General features: G+C 38.5%; 1 protein-coding gene across 1 annotated transcript in view; it reads left to right on the top strand.

Moving 5' to 3' along the window:
* The window catches only part of Nrcam (neuronal cell adhesion molecule), a 78775-nt gene extending 59823 nt beyond the window's left edge, over window positions 1-18952 (top strand). The window contains exons 24-26 of the mRNA XM_035445653.1: window positions 8706-8837; window positions 9559-9637; window positions 17337-18952. Coding sequence (XP_035301544.1) covers window positions 8706-8837; window positions 9559-9637; window positions 17337-17574 — 449 coding nt within the window. The 3' untranslated portion in view covers window positions 17575-18952. The remainder of the gene's footprint in view (window positions 1-8705; window positions 8838-9558; window positions 9638-17336) is intronic.
* The last annotated feature ends 1334 nt before the right edge of the window (window positions 18953-20286 follow it).

The raw sequence follows: 20286 nt of genomic DNA, 5'->3' as shown, positions 1-20286 counted from the left end.
ATCTGTTAAGTTCACTTGAGCCATAATATGTTAGTTCCTTTATTTCTCTGATAAGTTTCTGTCTGACTAAAGTTCTGAATGCTATGAATAAATATTCATAGACAACACTCTTTTAGAGCTGGCTAGATGATAAATCAGCTAAAGGTGCTTGCCACCAAACTAATGGCCTTAGTTAAATTCCCAGAGCCCACATGGTGGAGAGAACCAATTTCTACAACATGTTCTCTGAGCTCTACACATGTACCATATTGTGTGCACACTTGCACACACACATAAATAAAGTTTAAAAAATAAGATTTAAAAAGCTAGATGCCCTTTGTTTAAAATTATTTTTAAACAAATTTTGCTATGGTTCTGCTTTCTGGAAAACTTCTATGGTTTTTCAATACTAAATTTAATTCTTAGATATCATAGTAATTTTTTGAGACATGATCTCATGTATCCTTATATCCTAGAGTGGCCAAGAACTTGCTATGTCCCCGAGGAAGACCTTGAGCTCCTGACTCCCCTGAGTCTACCTTTGAGCTCTGGAATTGCAGGAGTGCACCATCACACCTGCTTTTATGCACTGCTGGGATCACACCCAGAGCATCCTGCACATTAGACAAGCATGCTACCAGCTAAGTCCCAGCCCCAGATTCCATTATTTTTAAAAGAAGTTTATTGACATGTACTAGGTTTTGGCTGGTGATAATTCACACAAACGCCCATGTAACTCCTTCTATTTATTCTTGCTGTTGTCTGCTTAAGAAGAAATCTGGGAAAACTAAAATGGTTTCTTTGTAAATCAGTAATCACTGTTATTCCTTTCACTTACCACAAAATATGTATGTCATCTAGTTATATTTCACAGGCCAAGTACATTGTTAAACTTCTTTAATATGCCTTTCAAATTTTATTTATCTTTATTAATTAAATCTGTTAGACAATACCATACATGTCTGTATGCAATATGCACCTCTCTACCATCCTTTTACAGTTCACTGTCTCCCCAGAAACCTAAGTTTGATCTTAGGAAATGCCACTTATTTCCATAGCACTCAATACAGACCTTCTAAATTACATCACATTTTAGAATTTAATTTCAGAGTCTGAGGAAACTTCTCAGTGCTTTCTAATTTCACGTCTCATGTAATTTCTGTGGGGTGGCAAAAGGGTCTGGTCATTTTAGCTATTATAGTTCTAACTTTTAGTTGAAACTATTGGGGTGGTGTGATTTAGCCTCCAGATATTCAAATGACACTTCTAATTACTTCACATGTATATGGAGAGCATCATATAGGCTTCATAATTTGGAATTTTAGAAGCCAGTTACACTGTTAGGAAATGTTGTGTAACCAACACCAGGCAAGACTATCACTCTGGGATGTCGCAGGTCAGCTAATTCCTGCTCCTTTTACTTCTGTACCTCCCATAGAGCATAGTTGGCCACTCTATTTGTCCCTGTTCCTCCAGAATGCCCTAACTATTCAGTGTCCTCCAACACTCAAGTTTCTCAGCTCCTCAGATTCTAGTCTGTGACGCAAAACAGGCCAGAAGTCACCACTTTCAAGAATATTCTTTTTCCTTTCAACATAAATTCTTTGAAAGTCTTCACTTAAAAGTAGTCTCATGGAACTTGGAAGCTTCTGATACACTGTAATGGCATCTGTCCTCAGGAATCTTCATTAATCCACATTGTTTACCAGTCAATGAAGACAGTGATGTGTACTGGGACTGGATCTAATGGGAAGCAGTTTATGTTACTCAGCACCCATGCACTAGAACTCATAACTTTAACATCATATGCCATTACTTCTGATTATTATAATATTTTAGTAACTAGGTAATCTCTCTATATCAAAAGTGAAGATGCATGGAATCTAAATTTTTTTCAATAAATTCTAATATTTACACAATTTCAGATTATTTGATCTTTCAGTCAGTGTGTATGGTGCTGCAATATGATTGTTTGTGTGTTTTGTTTGTTTTGTTTTTCTGTTGTGTATTTAGTTCGAGCAGTAAATCCCAGGATCAGCAATCTCACTGCGGCAGCTGCTGATACGTATGCCAATATCAGTTGGGAATATGAGGGACCAGAGCATGTGAAGTTTTATGTTGAATATGGTGTAGCAGGCAGTAAGACATGATTTATTACCCTGCTTTCAATATGGGGGACATGTTTTAGGAACTAAGAATAATGTTTAGGGTTTCCCATGGACTACACTAAAAACAACTTGATTCCACCAAGAGAATCAGAGTCATGATGGTAAAATCACTGTGAACTACAAGCCCACATAGTTAATGAACAAATACAAATACTCTGTTACTAACAGTCAGGGGCTTTAGCTCCCTGCTGCTATTGTTATTTTTCATATGAGAGCACTTTAAATTGGTTCTGTAAATACAACATGTAAACAAAACTAATAACTTCTAAGTATATATAAGACAACTTTTTCTTCTTTCAATCTGGAATTTCTAGTAGTATAAATCAAACTGATATGAAAGAATTCATTTAACCCAGCAAAATTTTACAAGAAATTGAGGAAAATTAAAACTGTGGAAGCATCCATTTTGTCTTGGTGTTTTATGTATTCCTAAGTCAACTCTCTGTTCACAGACGGGCATGTCTCCTGGATGGTGCAGGCACCTTGAATTTTCAGTGACTCATGAAAACACATTCATACTTTCCTCAATGTAGTATGCTCTGAAATCATAGACTGATTGGCCAGTAAATGTTTGCACAAATGTCTGACAAAATGGTGAACACCAGTCAATGTTCTATTGAGGCTTTTATCAGGCAGATACATATCTTTTTGCAAACAACTATTCCTTAGAAAAAGAAATACTTGAGAAATATTGAATCTATAGCTTAGATATGTATAAAGGTATTTAAATTTACCAGAAGATTCATCTAATGAATCTTTACAAATAATTCTTATAGTTCTCTGAAGCCACTTAATGTGTAATAGTTCTTGATGTAAACATCTTGGGAGAAACTCAGCCATTTCATAAGGCAAAGAGTATATGAGTATCCTTTGTAAAAGACAGAATAATGACCGTGATGGGATATGTGCATTTGGGTGCATGCTAAGTGTCCAATAGGTCTTGCTTTGAGGATATTCTCACTTATCTCCCAATTTTAACTGACTTATTTGATACAATTAGATCTGTAATAATCTACCTTTAATCAACCTAGATATTTTATCTTTACCCCAAAGACAATTTTCTTTTCTTGAAACATTAAGTAACTTCTGGTCCCCTGAAATGTTACTATTTTGTTTTTGTTTTTGTTTTTTGTTATTTTGTTTTTTGCACAATTTCCATAGGCAAAGAAGAATGGAGGAAAGCAAATGTAAATGGTTCTCGAAGCTTCTTTGGGTTAAAGGGTCTAATGCCAGGAACAGCATACAAAATTCGAGTTGGTGCTGAGGGGGCCTCTGGTTTTGTGAGTTCAGAGGATGTGTTTGAGACAGGCCCAGGTGAGGCACACATCACACCAGTTCTGGCTCATGCTCACAAGCAGAAGCCAGCAGACATTCTAGTCAGAGGCTGGTGCCGGTGCAGCTCGAAGGGCTGTAGATTTCTCTCTGTGGGGCCCTTCTGGGTTGGGAGTTTGCATTTTAATTATGTTTGGCTTCTTTTATTAAACAAATTACAAAATTGGGCAAATTCTCTTTCAACTACATTATTGCCCAAAATCATTTTAAAAGACTGAAATATAATTTTAATTTATTATTTAGGTAATTACTTTTAAATAATTTTCATATTTAAAATTTCTCTGAATTAAATTGACATTAATGTCTGAATTTTTTTCCATTGGAATTATATCTAAGAGTGTCAGAATTCTTTATATCAAAATGGACTATAACCCAGAAGAACCCTGCAATTTGGTTGGATGATCAACATAGTGTTACTAAGCTTGTGCAAAAGAAATTCTATAAGTCTGGTGTTGTATTTTATTGCAAAAGCTGCCTGTTCCATGTGTTTTAGTTTTGTGAATGTTATTCAGAGTTCACTAGTGTAAAAGGAAAGTTTTAAGAAGAAATTTTCATGTAAAATGTAAATAATAATAACAAATATTTGCTGCCAATATAGAAAATAATCTCCTTACACAGATTGAAACAGGAGCTGTTTGTCCTATGATTCATTCATTCATCTTCTGCTCAGTCATGTCATACATTCTTAAGGAGATATCACACACCTACCCCTATAGAAACCAAAGGCAGGATGGAGGGTTATAGTTTCACTAACAAAGCATGATTTTTAAAGTCATTTCTTATCATTTGGAATTAGTCAGGAAAAAATTTAGAAAGAGAAAGAAACCAAAGTTAATACTAAGTTACATACCAAATGAGGTGTTCTAAATATACATCTGCTAAAATCAGTATGTTTTAAGAAAAATCCTGTTATTCTGTCCCTTCTTTTTCATATCCATTTACATACATATGCTAGGAAAGGAATTAATTCTAAAATGGGGATTCTAAACAACTCAGTTTTCTCTTCAAGAATTTTGCTTGTTGTTACTGATAATTGTTAATTTCAAAATACTAAAAGCTCATGTAGACATACAGCTAGAATACGAATAAAAATACAGCAGGTAGTATGACACATGAGAGGTTTCCTCATTCCATGCTTATAACATCCCTCTAAAGTGAGCACTCTTACTGCCTGCTTACACTACATGCCCATCTTCAGAGTTGAAGAACTGGCCCCAGTTACAATTGTAGTATGGTAGAGCTGGGACCAAAAGTCTGTCCCCAGTCCCAAAGAGAAGCCCTAACCATACCCACTATACAAAGCCACAGAGACATACCCCAAGAGGAACAGGTTGTCCCAGAAACAGTGGGTTCAATTAGCCTTTATGCGTTAATGGTGCCTCTAAGGACTTCATGTCCTCCCAAATTACAGATAAATTAGATTTGCATTCAAAATCAGATTGCAGCATGTTTGTCCTTTTGCACAACCAAATATGTCTCCTTTAAACAACAAAAGAATGTTTTCCTTGATGGGAGATGCTTACCATCCCAGTAGCAAGTACTAGTTTTATTCAAAACGAGTGAATGGAAAGAGTGGGACATGGGAAATTGCTATGTGCCACTGATGGTGGTAGGATGATGCAAGACCCAGTAATTGCCACCATTTACATGCTCACTGACAACTAAAAAGAACAAGTTTTGATTAAGTTCTAGTAATGGCCCAAATAATAAACCCCATCCTCTCAGGCAGCAGTGCTCTGTCCTTAGGGCTATAGGATGCACACCATGTAAACGCTTTATGGGCTGCTCTGGCTCCCTCCCAGCACTAGGTTTTGAAGTCTAGGACATCAATACTCAATGGGGAAGCATAACATTTGGCTAATTTTTTAACTCTGTGTCCATGTGCTGCTCTTCTCTCTTCACTTTGCCAATCCCAGGAACCTCAGCTCAATGTTTCCTCTAGAGTTCTTGGTGAATGGCATTATTGCCACCTTTGAAATCTCCATCTAGGACACTGTCGACTGTGTCAAGCACTGTACACTGAGACAGAAAGTAGCAGGATGGAGGGGAGGATGGTGCTCTGTTCCTGCCCCGATCTCTCCCTAACATTGCCCTTCTATCCTCCGTCATATTTCAGCCCCTCAGTGGTGGCACCCCTCTCTCACTTAATCACGAATTTAAGACAGATCTGTTCTTGGGCTCACCTCCTTTCTGTTGGTTCTCCAGGCATTTTCAAGCTCATTCTTTCCATTTCTAACTGTTTTAACCGGAAAGGTCACTTTCATGCTTTGTGACTTCTTCATAAACAGTAATCATATGTCTCACTCTGTGATTTGGCACTGTCCTCAGAGATCTCCCACCATGCAGCACATGTTATCCATGTCACAACAAGCAAAATCAGAACAGTAAACTGCTCTGAAACTTCTAGGCATCAAGGCAGGCCTCACTTGTCTGCCTTATTTGGTATTTGCATACTCTTTTGATTTGTTAGTTTTATTTCTCACCTTGTGGATAATTCAAGCATATGATTTAACTATAGAAATTCCAGATGAGAAGAAAATCCACTTTCATTTTCCAACTAATACCCTCATATGTCAGCCACATTTCTCTTTGCTGTGACCTGACAAGACACAACTTAGGAATGAAGTATTTATTTTGGTCAGTGTTTAGGAGTCCAGTTCATCATGGTGGGGACAGCATGGTGGTGGGAGTGGCAAGTGGCTATTGCAGCAGGAGCCTGAGGCTGCTTGCTCACTTGTTGACAGAACAGAACACAAGCAGATAGGATTGGGGGACCAGGCAATGAAACTCCACTTCCTTCAGCAGGGCTTCACCTCCCAAACGTTTGACAACCTGTCAAAAGAGGGACCATGTGTTCAAACTTCACAGTCAAACCCTTCTTTCCAAGAAGGAAAAAAGACCCCTAGGTTTCATCAGTGTCTGTGTGTTTCTGTCTCTGAATGTATGCAAATGAATGAATGCATGTATATACCTGCTTACTTGTGATTAGCTGGTCTTAAATAATAGATTGGAGAAATCCACATAATTTTTTTCTTTGATACAGAAGCAAACATTCAAAGTTAACATGAAAATCTTTGGCCAGTTATCCAGGAAGCAGCCAGTTTTTCATAGCTACTGAGTAGAACTGCTGAGAAGCAGTTCAGTTAGGAAAATCTCCCTTGAGGAAGACAGTGTTAGCACTAATACTCACACATCTTGCATTTTTTATCTCATCAGTCTTATTTGATTTGATGAAAGATATAAATGCTGCAACTATTTGTAACAATGCCATAATTCATTAAGCATTCCACAATCAAGGACTCCCGTGATTAAAATAACTTTTGCCATGTGGTTTGGGGCTCAGCTTTGAATAAAAGCATACAAAAGCCATGTACAAATTGGCAAGACTGTTTTGCCAAAGAGAATGTAATGAATTTTTCAAATCTTTTACCTTTTCTGGAATGGAATGTCCCTAAAACAGTTTATGATATGTTCAGACATTGGTGTCTGGACATGTTTTCAGTAATGCATTATATCAGATCAGGACAGTTAAATAGCTTACTACTATGTTCACTAACTGAAGCTAGACAGGACAAAAAGACAGATGCACAAAGGTCCCTTCCAACTCTTGGGAAATCTCTTGTTCTCACCCTCTCTTGCTTTGGGATTATCATAATGCCTACTTCAGAGGACTTTTGTAAGAATTAAAAGAGATCCTGCCTTCAGTACAGTTCCTAGCATAGAGGAGTAGTCCAACTTGTTAGCTTCTGTCATCATCATCATCATCATCATCATCATCATCATCATCATCATTATCAGCAGCAGCAGCAGCAGCATCACCACCACTGACATCATCATCATCACTGTGACATGTGTATGGAAGCCAGAGCTGTCTATACTCAAGTTCTACATGTGCCTGGTTACACTACAGCTCAAAACTCCTCTAACTAATGAGGCACAGAGGGGACTTTAGGAAAAGGTTATTGGGCTCCAATTTATGTTCCAAATGATATATTTCCACTTCCATCTTATTTCTTAAACATATATCCAGACATTTTTTACATTCCATTTCATACTTAATTTTAACCATTTTAATTTCTGTGACAAAAGGACACAATTAAACGCTTCTTTTAGTACATATAGGAAACCTGGGATATGCTTATTTCTGCATCTAGAGATCATGCACATCTAACCCAGTGGTGAAAGTTTTTCAGAAGAAACTCACATTAAAGGCAAAATATAGGCATATGGATGAATGCTAAAGAAGAAAACCTTTTATGTTGTTTATGGCTTAAAAAGAAAAAGCAAAGGCCTTTAATAAAAGATTCGTGCAAACTTATTTAAACATATTTTTGTGGGTATGTCTGAATAGCAATGAATGCTGCACTTTGTCCATTGTAGTTGACACTTTTATATAATATCTGAACTGTTCATAGGAGCTTTGCATACTATGAGGAGCTGAATAAAGTTTCACATCATTTCCTCAAACAGAGTAGATGAAGGCATAAAGAACTGTATACATGTAAATGAGTATTTTTCTCTTCAAACTGTACATTGATTCCAATAATTGATCAAAATGTATTTTAAAGTTTTTGAATAACAGAGCCCAAACAATAACAAATACTGATTCTTTAACAATATATTTGATATTCTCAGGATTTTTAATCAGAATTGAGGTGCTGTGTAAAATAAAAGTTTTGGTGTTCATCAGTGCCTACTGTTCTTGTATGGGTCATTTTCTTTTCTTTTCCTTTCTTAAGATTTCCAAAACACTGAAAATATAGCTTCGTTCTTCCACTGACATTTTAGTCTCCCAAGGTGGTTTCTTTTGAAGGGAAAAATACTCTGTTAGATGTATACATTCTGTTCTGTTTAAAATTCAGTTTTATATTTTTATCGTATTTAGTATCCATTTTATCCCCCAAATAATAGATTTTAATTGGTTTGTAAATGCATTTTTACTGAGAATGTATAGTTAAAGTAAGTGTGAATCCAGTGTTTATCAGGGTGTGGCAGCACTTAATCTTTAACATAAAGATTTCTCTATTTCAATTTTTTACACAGTGAAGCTTTTTCAGAGTTAAGTATGCAATTTCTCATTGGTGATTGGCAGATTCCAATTTGGGGTCCTGTGAAAAGCACATAAAAGCTCCTATACTGAGGCAATTGTTTTTTAATGAAGAGACCAGCATGGATCTCACCTTGCCATTAACCTGTCTCTACTGATGCCACTGATTTGTTTTGTAGCGATGGCAAGCCGACAAGTGGATATCGCGACCCAGGGCTGGTTCATAGGTCTAATGTGTGCTGTCGCCCTCCTCATCTTAATTCTGCTGATCGTTTGCTTCATTAGAAGAAACAAGGGTGGTAAATATCCAGGTGAGAGGGCTTTGAAATGCTTCCCAGTGCTGCAGATTTATCTGCTACCCTGAAAAGAAGAGTGGGGATAGGAGTAGGAACAGAATATCTTCTTATCCATACATTTGAGTTACTTAATTGAACCATTTGGACACCTCTTTACATTATGAGGACTGTCACAAGGTCATGGGCTACACGAGAATTGTACCAGTCACTTTTCCAAGGAAGCCTTCTTCCTTAGACTCCAAAGGGTTATGAACACTGAAGTAGGATCTAAAACCAGTTTATAGGAGACAAAGGGGGGGCAGCATGTACAATTTTACAGCCAGAATACAAGAAACATGTGACATTACATTATGGTCCCGGCAAGGATGACAAATTCCTATCTTCTTTGACCATTTATCCTTCGATTAAAAATGTTAAGTTTTTAACCACCACAAAAGAATTCACATATAAAAATGTTTGTTACTACTAATACACTAATAAATAGACTGGAAAATATAGAAGAACTACGGGAAACTTAGAAATCATTTCTTCATTGGGAGAAAGACTGAAGTGGCTCATGTTAATAAAAATTGATCTAGTAAATAACAAAGCATTCTCATGGCCACATTGTATGCCTGGCTACACAGTAGCTACTTCTGTAGAGATTGTCTTTCCTCTATGTCTCAGCTCACCCCTGCAAACATTGAGCAAGGAAGTTTAGTATCAATGGATAATAATGTCAATTCAAACTTTCCAGTTAAAGAAAAGGAAGATGCTCATGCGGACCCTGAAATCCAGCCCATGAAGGAAGATGATGGAACGTTTGGAGAATACAGGTGAGCCCTTGTTTCTTCTGGTCATGCCTTCCCTGCCCCACTAAACACTACCTTCAGACACCCCCAAGTTCTGAGAGCAGAACCCAGTGAACAGTGGGCCCTGCCTGGCAGTTCTTACTTAAGAAACAAGTGCATGTCAAAACATAGCCCCCCTTCTTGATTAAAATATCATCACTAAAAACCACTCCATTAAAAAATAAGAATCATAAAATTTTCCACTATAGTTACATGTTTAGAGTCAGACTATATCCCACCCTTTTCCAGAGACAGGAGCTGTGCTCTTCAGGCCAGCAATTTCACTGTGCTGCAGTGAGAACTAGAAGGACTCTGTACAGCCTACAGTGTGAGGGAAACGTGCATTTATAAAACCAGTGTTAGCATGGCTGCCATCTGCATCTGTTTCATTTTATTTTTGAGATTCAATCTCATTATGTAGTTCAAGCTGGCCTGGGATTCCCTACATAGGCCAGGCTGGCTCCAAGCTCATAGCCCCCCTACCTCAGGAGAGAGAGAGAGAGAGAGAGAGAGAGAGAGAGAGAGAGAGAGAGAGAGAGAGAGAGAGAGAGAGAGAGAGAGACAGAGAGAGACAGAGAGAGAGACAGAGAGAGAGACAGAGAGAGAGAGACAGAGAGACAAAGAGAGAGAGACAGAGACACAGAGACAGAGACAGGATGTATATGTGTGTGCTGGGAACCAAACACAGAACTTTGCACAAACCAAGCAAGCACTCTAGTTCTGAACTACATGCCCAGTCCCAACACTTTTTAATCTCAGATTTAGAAAATGCTTTTTCTTAAATAATGCATGTCCCCCTAACTTTTAGATAATTAGGAGTAGGTTGTTTTTGAAGCTGTTAATTATTAAGAGCTGTCATAGTCAATCATGCAGTACATTAACTCACTGAATGCCAATACTACATTCTTGATTTAACTACATATTAAGAAAAACATTTAGCATAATCCATCTACCTTCTTTTAAGTCTCTTGGCATGAAACTATTCTTACTTAGAGGCTAAAGTTAAGTTCTATCATGTATATAATACCCTGAAATAACTCTATTTATGAAATACCTTTTATAACTTAGTTTTTTGGTGACATAAGATATATTCTTCTAAATATATATGAAGGACATCTCATGGCTTTTTTTGACAGAAGAAAATGCTTTTTGGTGAAATAAAAGATTCACTAGCCATGCAGTGGTGGCGCACACGTTTAATCACAACACTCAGGAGGCAGAGGCAGATGGATCTCTGTGAGTTAGAGACCAGCCTGGTCTACAAGAACTAGTTCCAGGACAGCCTCCAAAGCCACAGAGAAACCCTACCTGGGAATCCCCCCCCAAAGATTCACTATTGTGATTTCCAAGCCATCTTTGTAGATAGATATTTGCATCAGATACTACCTGGCTTTGTAGTTCATTTTTTGATTCCCATGTCAGTATCACGAGGGGACAACCAATGCCAATGTAGGACACGTAAATGGATTCAGAAAACCCGTATGTTTCAGTATGAGCTTTCACAACAGTGTCCGTGCACATACGACCATGTCTGGCCTACAGGGTCTCAGTACCTATGCTGTCCCCTCCTCAACAGAAAATGCCAATGGTTTCCAAAAGCTCTCAGAATTTCTGTAGCTCATGATAGCAGAACAATGTCTTGCAAGGGTTATGTTGTTGCCTAGTATTGGGTCTGGAGGTAAAAGTGTCTGAAAACCTGAGACAGCACCCACCCACCATCACCAGTTTTCCATGGCACATGAGAGCAGCCTTCAGTGTGCATAATCCAGGCAGCTGCGTCTCACTCTGGAAAAGTAGAAATCTTTGCAGGTATAACTCACTTTTCTACCTGTTTCTCCCACACGCAGGTGAGCTGACACTAATTAAAGGACATCCTTGTAAAGTTCTTGTGGCTATGACCTCATACAGGATATGCACACCACTCCCTTGTTTACTGATACGAAGCTACATCTTCAATATAGAAAATATATACTTGCATGAATTAGAAATAAGCCATTGCACTTCATACATTCTCCACATTGTGGTGGATTCATATTCTTATCATGCTTAAGCAAATATGGCAATGTACTGCTCATCTCAAAGCCCTCAAAATATCACCTTACTGTTATATTGGTGTAGCCAATTATATTGGTGAAGCCAAGACCTGGGACAATGTGACTATGCTAACAGCACTAAACCTTGATTCAAGTCAAGGTTGTGTTTTATGAACTAGCTTGGAATCCAGAGGCCATTTTCATTTGGTCATTACCTCTGATTCCTTTATGATGCCTAATATGTATCCATCTTAATTTTCATCATCTTGACAAATTTTCAAGAATCCAAACATCTTCAGAGGTTTCATTCCTAGTTCTGTGCTCTCTGTGAGTGACCTGACAACTTCCAGCATGAGTCTGTTTTCCGAGCAGTACATAGCAAGTGTCTGGCTCTATCTTCATAGTCACAATTTGATTTCCATCTGCCAGCTCTCATTTCTTTGCCTCAGCATTAATTCATGTGTGTGCTGTGTCTGTGAAACGTTTTCAATGGCTGTCTTCGGTTTTTGCCGAAGTTTCTCAGGCTAGAGAGATTTTCCAATTGGCATGAAGACAAAAGTACTTGTCACTCTTGTAATGACATTAATCCTGGAGGGGCCAAAGGAAATAAAGTTCTGATGGATGTCTTCAACTCAAAGCATGACTCGGTGGTGTGATTTTGAGTGAATTTTCAAGTTTGTGGGGATTCATGTGAAATCACATCTCCCAAATTCCAGGACATAGTTGTTGTCTATGTGACCTTATCCTTAGGCATTCAGATGCTTCCTCAGGTTTATTCCCTTTGGTTTGTTCCATGTAGGCCTTTTTAATCTGAGAGTCATAATTTATGAAAACGGTTCCAATTATTTATGGAGAATTATTTGTTTTGATGGTACATTTGAGTGTTATTCTCTTCCCTAAATCACCGGGGTCCTTTCTCTACTTTGCACCTTCTAGATGTTTTGAGCTCTGTATTTCTTATTGACTCTTAGTCTCCTGTGTTCTGAAAATGGACTATAATGCTGGTCTCATGCTGACACACAATTAGGACTATTGTGGAAATGTAAATTAATTCCATTTGTGTTTCACACATTCTCCAGCCTGAGGATGGAACAATTCTACCTGGTTGGCTCCAAGCCAGACAAAAATGTCATAGTGCAAAGAGGGATGGAACTCCTGTAGTAGCCAAAGTTGATTTTTTTTCCATATGCTTTATCCCCATACCCTCACTCCAACACCCAACCCAAGCAGCTACCCTCTCTCAGAAGCCTGCAGCTTTCTTTGTTTGTCTCTTTAATTATACAGACAGTAGGATCTGCATCCTTACTAGCATATAGAAAAATCAAAGAAACAGTGCAGCCAACTATGTAAGTATTTCCTTGTTCTTTAGATGCATTCTGTTTAAAAACAACAGTGAGCCTAGGTTGTGAACCATATGCTTGTGCTATGCAAACCATGATTTACTGGCCAAATGGAGGATTTTGCCATGGGAATCTTGTCATTCATGTGACCACAGCGCTGCTGCCAGCTTGCTAACTCTTGCCAAAGCTTGGCTGATACAAGCTGTGGTGTTGCATTTGTTACATACTTCAGCTTATTGTGCTCACAAATATGAACTGGTTGTAAGCAAATAATGATGAACTTTTACAGTGTGCCAGCATAAGATTTTGGTGTATGGATGTCAATAACACTGTTGTGTAGTTTGATCATAGTAGGACAGTCACTGCAGGAATGTCAGATGCATTATTAGATTTATTTACTGTTAGTGGGTTTTATTTTAGTAACTATTTCATGGATGTGAGCCAAGCACAACTAAGAATGGAATGAATGAGCTCCCTAAAATGCATCCTCAGTATTAAAGAAAGAATAATATAAAGCAATGCTTTGTCTGCTATTATAACATTAAGAAGGAATGAAAATGTAATGTTAGAATTCTAAAGCATTTTTTAAGTATTCATGGTCTCTTATAATGTAATTTTATCAGGAATTTACCCAAAAGATGTTTATTGAGTTCCTACTGTATGCCACACCTTAGGTGAATTGAACACAATAAAACTTGGTCCTTTACTGGGAGTTTATAATCTTGTGAGGAATACAGAGGACTACCAACAATTTGATGGGTGTGTGAAAAGTGTCATTTCTTTTTCTCATCACATTGCTTGATATTCCTGGGTAGTTTTCATTAGGAATGTAGAAAGCAGCTCATGTGTACATTCTTAGCACTTGGGCAGGAAAGGCAGGAAGATGAGTTCAAGGTCATCTTCAGCTACATAGCAAGGTTGAGAGTGTTAGGCCAGCCTGGGCTATGTAGGACCCTGTCTCCAAAAACATAGAAAAGGAAGAAGGAGAGGATGAGAAAAAGGAAGAGGGAGAGAGGAAAGAGGAGAAAACAGCCATGCTTACTATTATTTCTGATTCTAAACAGAACAGTTCAGCACTGGCCATCAAGGATTCCATTCACAGTAGTTTTCATGTAGACATCCTTTAACAGATTAATAGAAACACTCCCCCTTTCTAGCATATTAAAGTTTTCTTCATGAATGGGTGTTGAACACTGTCATATACATTTTTCTAAGTCTACTGCGATGATCATAGTTTTTTTTTCCTGGCTACAAAAGTGCAAATGGTAAATTTAATAAATTGTATTTTCATACTAAACCAAACTTTCATTCCTGAACTTGACCCAACCTGATATGATATTTTATCTCTTTAGTGGTTGGCTCCACTTGGCTGGTTACAAGTTCAGGTCTCCTTGTCTATGTTCATGAATTCTATCAGGCTATAGCTTGACTTCCTTGAGGCATTTTTGTTGATTTTATGTATCATTCTCATAAAAGTCTCATAACATTATTGCAGAAGTGGTGCTTCTGACATGTACAAACTTTGACATGTGCAAACCAAACTTCAGATCTTCGCCCAAGCATGCTCTGGTGCACAGTGAAAAGGGGTAATGCCAAGTTTCTTGTTTATGCCAGACATCCTGGTGCCATCACCTTGCCTGTTGCTCCCTAGCCAATCCACCAGGAAGTCCACCTTGCTCTTCTTTCCAAAATATGACCAGAATCTGAGCATTTGGTATAAACTTCTTCAACATTTCACCCTGGTCCAAACCACAGCCATCTCTCTCTTGAATGACAGAAGTAATCTCACAATTCCACTGCTGAGCTTTGCAGACTCACACTTCTAAAGAGCCCTGGGTAAACGTGTTAGATTTTACAGCCCACATAGTCTCAGCTGGAACTCAGCAGTTTTGCTGATGTAGCAGAAAAGGAGCTATTGGCAATAAATAAAGCACAAATGGGTGTATCTCAAGTTTGCTAGAGTTTACCAACCCCTCCTCTCAAGGGCAGGCTACTGTCAATGTTTGATGGCAGAGTTGTGCTTTTAGAACAATATAGGTCAGACCACAATGCTCACCCATGGATATATACCTCCCACCCACAGAGCCTCCATCTCTTAAACAGAGGCTCATCAATGTCCATGGATCCTTGGCCTACCCCTGCCACCTCCAACTACTCTCTTTTTTATCCACCCATTCAATTCCAGCCTCAGCAAGCCCTTGCTGTTTCTAGAACATGCCAAGCCTGCCCTGCTGCAGATCATTTGTGCTGCTTGTTGCTTTTGCCATAATTGCTCTTGCTCTAGTCATCCACAGGGTGAGCTCTTAGATCCGTGGATCAGATGGTACCTTTAAACAAGACCTTCCAGGGATAGGGATATCTTATGTCAACCCTCCCTCCTTTTTTCCTATCTCCTTCTGTTCCATTTACTTAGCTCTCAATTCTCTGCAGTACTGATCACCTGACATAAGTAATTTTCTTTACCAAGATGTTTGCTAACTGCATTTTACCCCACTGGATGTAAGGGCAGCATTTTAGTCTCTGTTGCTTGTTCCTATGTCCCCAGTGCCTAGAATGGCATCTTCCTTAGAGTAGGTACTTAGTAAACATTAGATGAAGGCTAGGCTGGATCAAAGAAATGACATAATAACATATCCTATAATGTATTCCTTGGCTTGCTAGTTCTATTAAGTAGAATAATAGGTGGAACTCAGGTGGCAAAAATCTGCTTATTATTGAATTCTTCTGGGGCATAAATATTAGAGGTATTTAAGCAAAGTACAGAAGTTCACAGCTAATTCTCAAAGATGTTGTGTAAGCTGTATTTTATAAGTTGGGTTTTGTGGGTGTTGTGTCCTTTGAAATGCCCCCATCAACAGGGCACCCCAAGATCTCTGATGTCACCAATTGTATAGATTATTTAGATGTGAATGTGTACTTGTATATTATCTTTATGGGTTGTTTTTGCTAGCACATGAAAGTTTTGATGTATTCTTCTTAGAGGGAAAAATAAGAGATTGCTAGCAGGAAGTATCACCTAAGGAGACAGTTTAAGTCTTTGTAGCTTGACAAGGGGAAAAAAAAACTCAGTCTTGCTAACAATAATCTTATCACCATTCTTTGTTAAAAACACTGATGTTACAGTGACAGCTTTGTCACATCAAGTACTTCAAGACTTTTAGTTCAAGTATTGTGTATCATTCCTATTTCAAACCGGGTTGTTGCTGGTAATTTTTTCTATTTCCCCCCAAATGTTACCTGTTAAGGAGTCAGTCACTGTACTTATACATATGACCATGTTAGTGGGTGATCTTAAATTCAGTAACATATGTGGCCATGTCAGTGCACATTCTTAAATACAGTGAATATTCTTTTGCCTTCAGAAGTTGTGCTTAAGGGTTCAACAAAGAAATAGGCAAAAATAATAATAGACTCCTATAATGCTTTGCTAAAGTGCAAACGTTGACCGCCCTCAGTGTGTGCATAGCCCAGAGGAGAGGTGAGAATCCAGTTAAGCAGTGGACAGGACATTTTTTTTTTTTTTTTTTGTGAGTTTGGAAGCACTCACTCCACCTTAGGGTTTGGAGACTGGCTATTTATGTTTCAAATATAGTGCTTTTAAGTTAGAGTGTTTGTCTTTCCAAATGAATAAATCTTTACTCATTGGCCAAAATTCTTCAGAGAAAAATGAATTGTGACCTATCCGTGTAAGGATTGTGCTTTTCTTCTTAGGCTGTTCTCATTTGTTTCCCCTGCCTCCTTTTAATGGATTTCTAGGTCTTTTGAAAGGTAAGGTAGAAGTTCACAGATCTGGCCTGCACTCAATAACAAAACTATTTGAACTGCAGGATTTTGCTTCTCTTTCTGGCTCAGGAAAAAACAATTCATATTTCACATGTAACCAAAATCATGCTCCATTCACATCCAAGGAATCAGAGATGTTCTACAGTTTAACACACTAACTCGGCACTGTCCTGAACTCTGCCCTGCTCCTTTGAACTGAAACAGTGATGATTTTCACCTGTCCTCAATCCCCCCCTCCCTTTTAATGCTCGTGATTGTTCCTGGATTGCCTTCCAATCAGGCCTTAGAATCTCTCATTTAAATTATCACGCCCTATCGGAAAGCCATCCTCTCTGCTGCAGACCACGATTCAACCATTTCTGTGCCTGATTCCATTCCAGCACCACGCTAGCCACTGGAATCCACTTGGCAGTTAGATTTGGCCATAGCAGCTCCATGTGCTTTTTTCATAATTTGCATGCACGATCTGTAAAACCAAGGCACTTTAGCTAAATGCCAGTCTTACCAAAATGTTTTCTTTTTTTCCAGCGATGCAGAAGATCACAAGCCTTTGAAAAAAGGAAGCCGAACACCTTCAGACAGGACTGTGAAAAAGGAAGATAGTGATGATAGCCTGGTTGACTATGGAGAGGGGGTGAATGGCCAATTCAATGAGGATGGCTCCTTTATCGGACAATACAGTGGTAAGAAAGAGAAAGAACCAGCCGAGGGAAATGAGAGCTCAGAGGCCCCTTCACCTGTCAACGCCATGAACTCCTTTGTTTAAGTCGTTAAGCTCTTCGTCAATGTCCCATTTCTCTGGAAGGTTTCTGCTGAGCACTTCTCATCCCTCTCATTCCATGGGCATATGGGTAGAAAGGATGTTTTCTGCTGTATGTGAATATTATGGGAACAAAGCAAGAACTTAACTCAGTCAAACGATACGTTGATATGAACTGGGGTGCAAAGTGCGTCCTTTTTTTTTTGTTCGGAGTGGGTTTTCTCAATTTCCTTGGAACTGATTAAAAAAAAAAAGTTCAACATCATCAATAGATCACATTATTCCCTGTGTGGGATACAGTTCAATAAGATGCATGAAACACACTGCACAGAGGACACAGCTGTGTATGTGATTGCGCTGTGGTCAAGTACTTTGTTGACACTATTCTCCTCAGCTGAACCCTAAATCTGAATTCCGTTGTGATTGTGGGGAGTGTTACCGTAGTGTTTTCTAGGGCTTCAGTGTCTCTGTGGACATTGTTGTGAAACTCGTGACTATGTCTAGCTCTTGTTAGTCTTTTCGGGAGACTGCTAGGAACAGTATGTACAGTATATACTTGCTACATGAGTTAATTATGGCAGGTGCATCCGCGAATGCTCACTGAGACTGTCATCTGTTCTTTGCTCCTGTTACTTCCTAGGCTTCTTAACCCTCCAGGGTACAGCAGCAGTGTTCCACTTCTTATTCTATTTCTGTGTTCAGTTGTTCGGGGCATAAACATTGCATTTTTGTGACACCTTCCGGTGTTTGTGCCATAGGGAAAGAATGGAAGACAAAACCCTCAAGTTAGATTTCAAATTTTAGTCTGGAAAATGCAGGGCAAGACACATGCAGTGCCTTCAGACAATAAGTATCCCCTGACTCCTGCACTGGATATCAGCCAGTCTGGGCCACTCCATCCTCTGTTACTGCTGTTGTTGGAAAGTAACTTTTAAAAGGCTGAGTGTATTTGAAGGGGCTTTCCCCCATAAATATCAAAAGCAAAGAAAAGCTTTGTCATCGGCTGGAGCACATAATGGTTTAGTGGTCTTTTGTGGTTTCTAGCCAAACAAGTCATGTTGAAAAAGAAAAATGCTGTGGTTGGAAATTGATGGAAAAACAAAAGATTGTAGAACTAAAAGCAGACAGCAGCATGTGAATAGTGAGACTCTATTCACTATACCTATATGAGCTTTCAAACTGCAGCATCCAGCAATGTGTATACAAATTGCAACAGGCACACTCCAGAATCTGCAAAATCTGGCAAGTGCTTAATTAGGCCAGCATCAAAAAGATTATACCTGCAGTCTAAGGAATAAATAAATATATATACTATATTGGTCATAAACAATGTGTATGAAATGGCTTACCTCCAATATAAAACTCTATGACAACCTATGGTTGAAAGAATGCTCAATTTCATTTGCCAATAAATTGGTTTCTCATAACTTGCATCAAGTTTAATTTTAAGTAAAGCTTTTTATATGTAGATATTCTGTTGAATGTGTAAATATACACAAAGTGTAGAAGCTATATGCTTATAGGTGTTACGTGCAAATAAACACACAAGCAATGTTTATGTTCTGCTGGGTGAGAAGTAAGCTCATTAATGCAGTACATAGGACTGAAAAACATCCAGATGCCTTTGTGGGGTTTTGCCTCTTTTTTTTTCTCCCTGTGAAACTGCAATAGTGAACTTTTTAAAATTTTTTTAAAATTTTAATTAGAAAGAAAATAGTTTACATGTCAACCCCAGGTCCCTCTCCCTCCCCTCCTTCTCTGCCCCCACAACTAACACCCTACCTATCTCATACCCTAGTGAACCTTTTAACCCACGGTTTTAGCCAGCTTCTGGCTGAAATCCTCAGCATTTTGCCAACGGAGTGCAGTAGGATTTGTCACCTGGCATCCTCCATGCATGCAGGTAAAACTTGTTCTACAGTGATCCCCCAAATGAGGCTCTCAATACTCTCATGTCTTCTCATTTACTCTCCACAAACCAGCCTATCTACTGGAATTACAAATGATAAGACAGGCTTGCCTAGACATCAGAAAGCACAGAGACAAAAGTTACTTCAGTCTCTTCAGAGACAAAATAAATAAATAAATAAATAAATAAATAAATAAATAAATAAATGTGCCATTTCTGCTCTCCCATAACTATGGATGCTACAAGTCTCTGTGTATGAAGAAGTCCCTTCTGTAGATTACTATTGATTTTGTATTAAAAGTTAGATGTGGTTTTAATGTCCTTCCCTCTTGTAATCGATCATGTTCCTAAAGGAGCATGAATGTCCAGGTGTAACAGTTATAATGACCTGATGATCTGTGCACCCAGCAGGAAAATTCCACAGATTGCCACCAGAAAAGCGGCTATTAAACAGTCCAGACCTCATGAGTTTTAACTTCTTCAAACCTGTATTTCCGAAGATTTTGAAGACATTTTGACTTGTTTGTTTTATTTTTCAAAGGCCTATGACACCACAAAACTAAACGTAAGAATGGATAAGACAGCATAATCCAGACTTTTTAATAGAAGGCTAGGGACTAAGCAAAAAGAGATAGTACCAGTCTTTTGAGAAAAAGAGAAGAAAAAGAAGAAAAAAAGCCTGATTGCTGGTGCCCAGTCAGTGATGGCCAGTCCATTTCACCAGCTCGGATCTCCTCTCACCTCAACCACAGTCAATTTGTATTTCCTAATATGGCTGCCTGATGAGTGAATTTGAACACTCATACGTA

The sequence above is a fragment of the Cricetulus griseus genome, chromosome 5 (assembly GCF_003668045.3).
Source record: "Cricetulus griseus strain 17A/GY chromosome 5, alternate assembly CriGri-PICRH-1.0, whole genome shotgun sequence".
NCBI classification, from domain to species: Eukaryota; Metazoa; Chordata; class Mammalia; order Rodentia; family Cricetidae; genus Cricetulus; species Cricetulus griseus.
The sequence above is the reverse complement of the archived record's forward strand: the minus strand, read 5'-3'. Positions and strand labels throughout refer to the sequence as shown.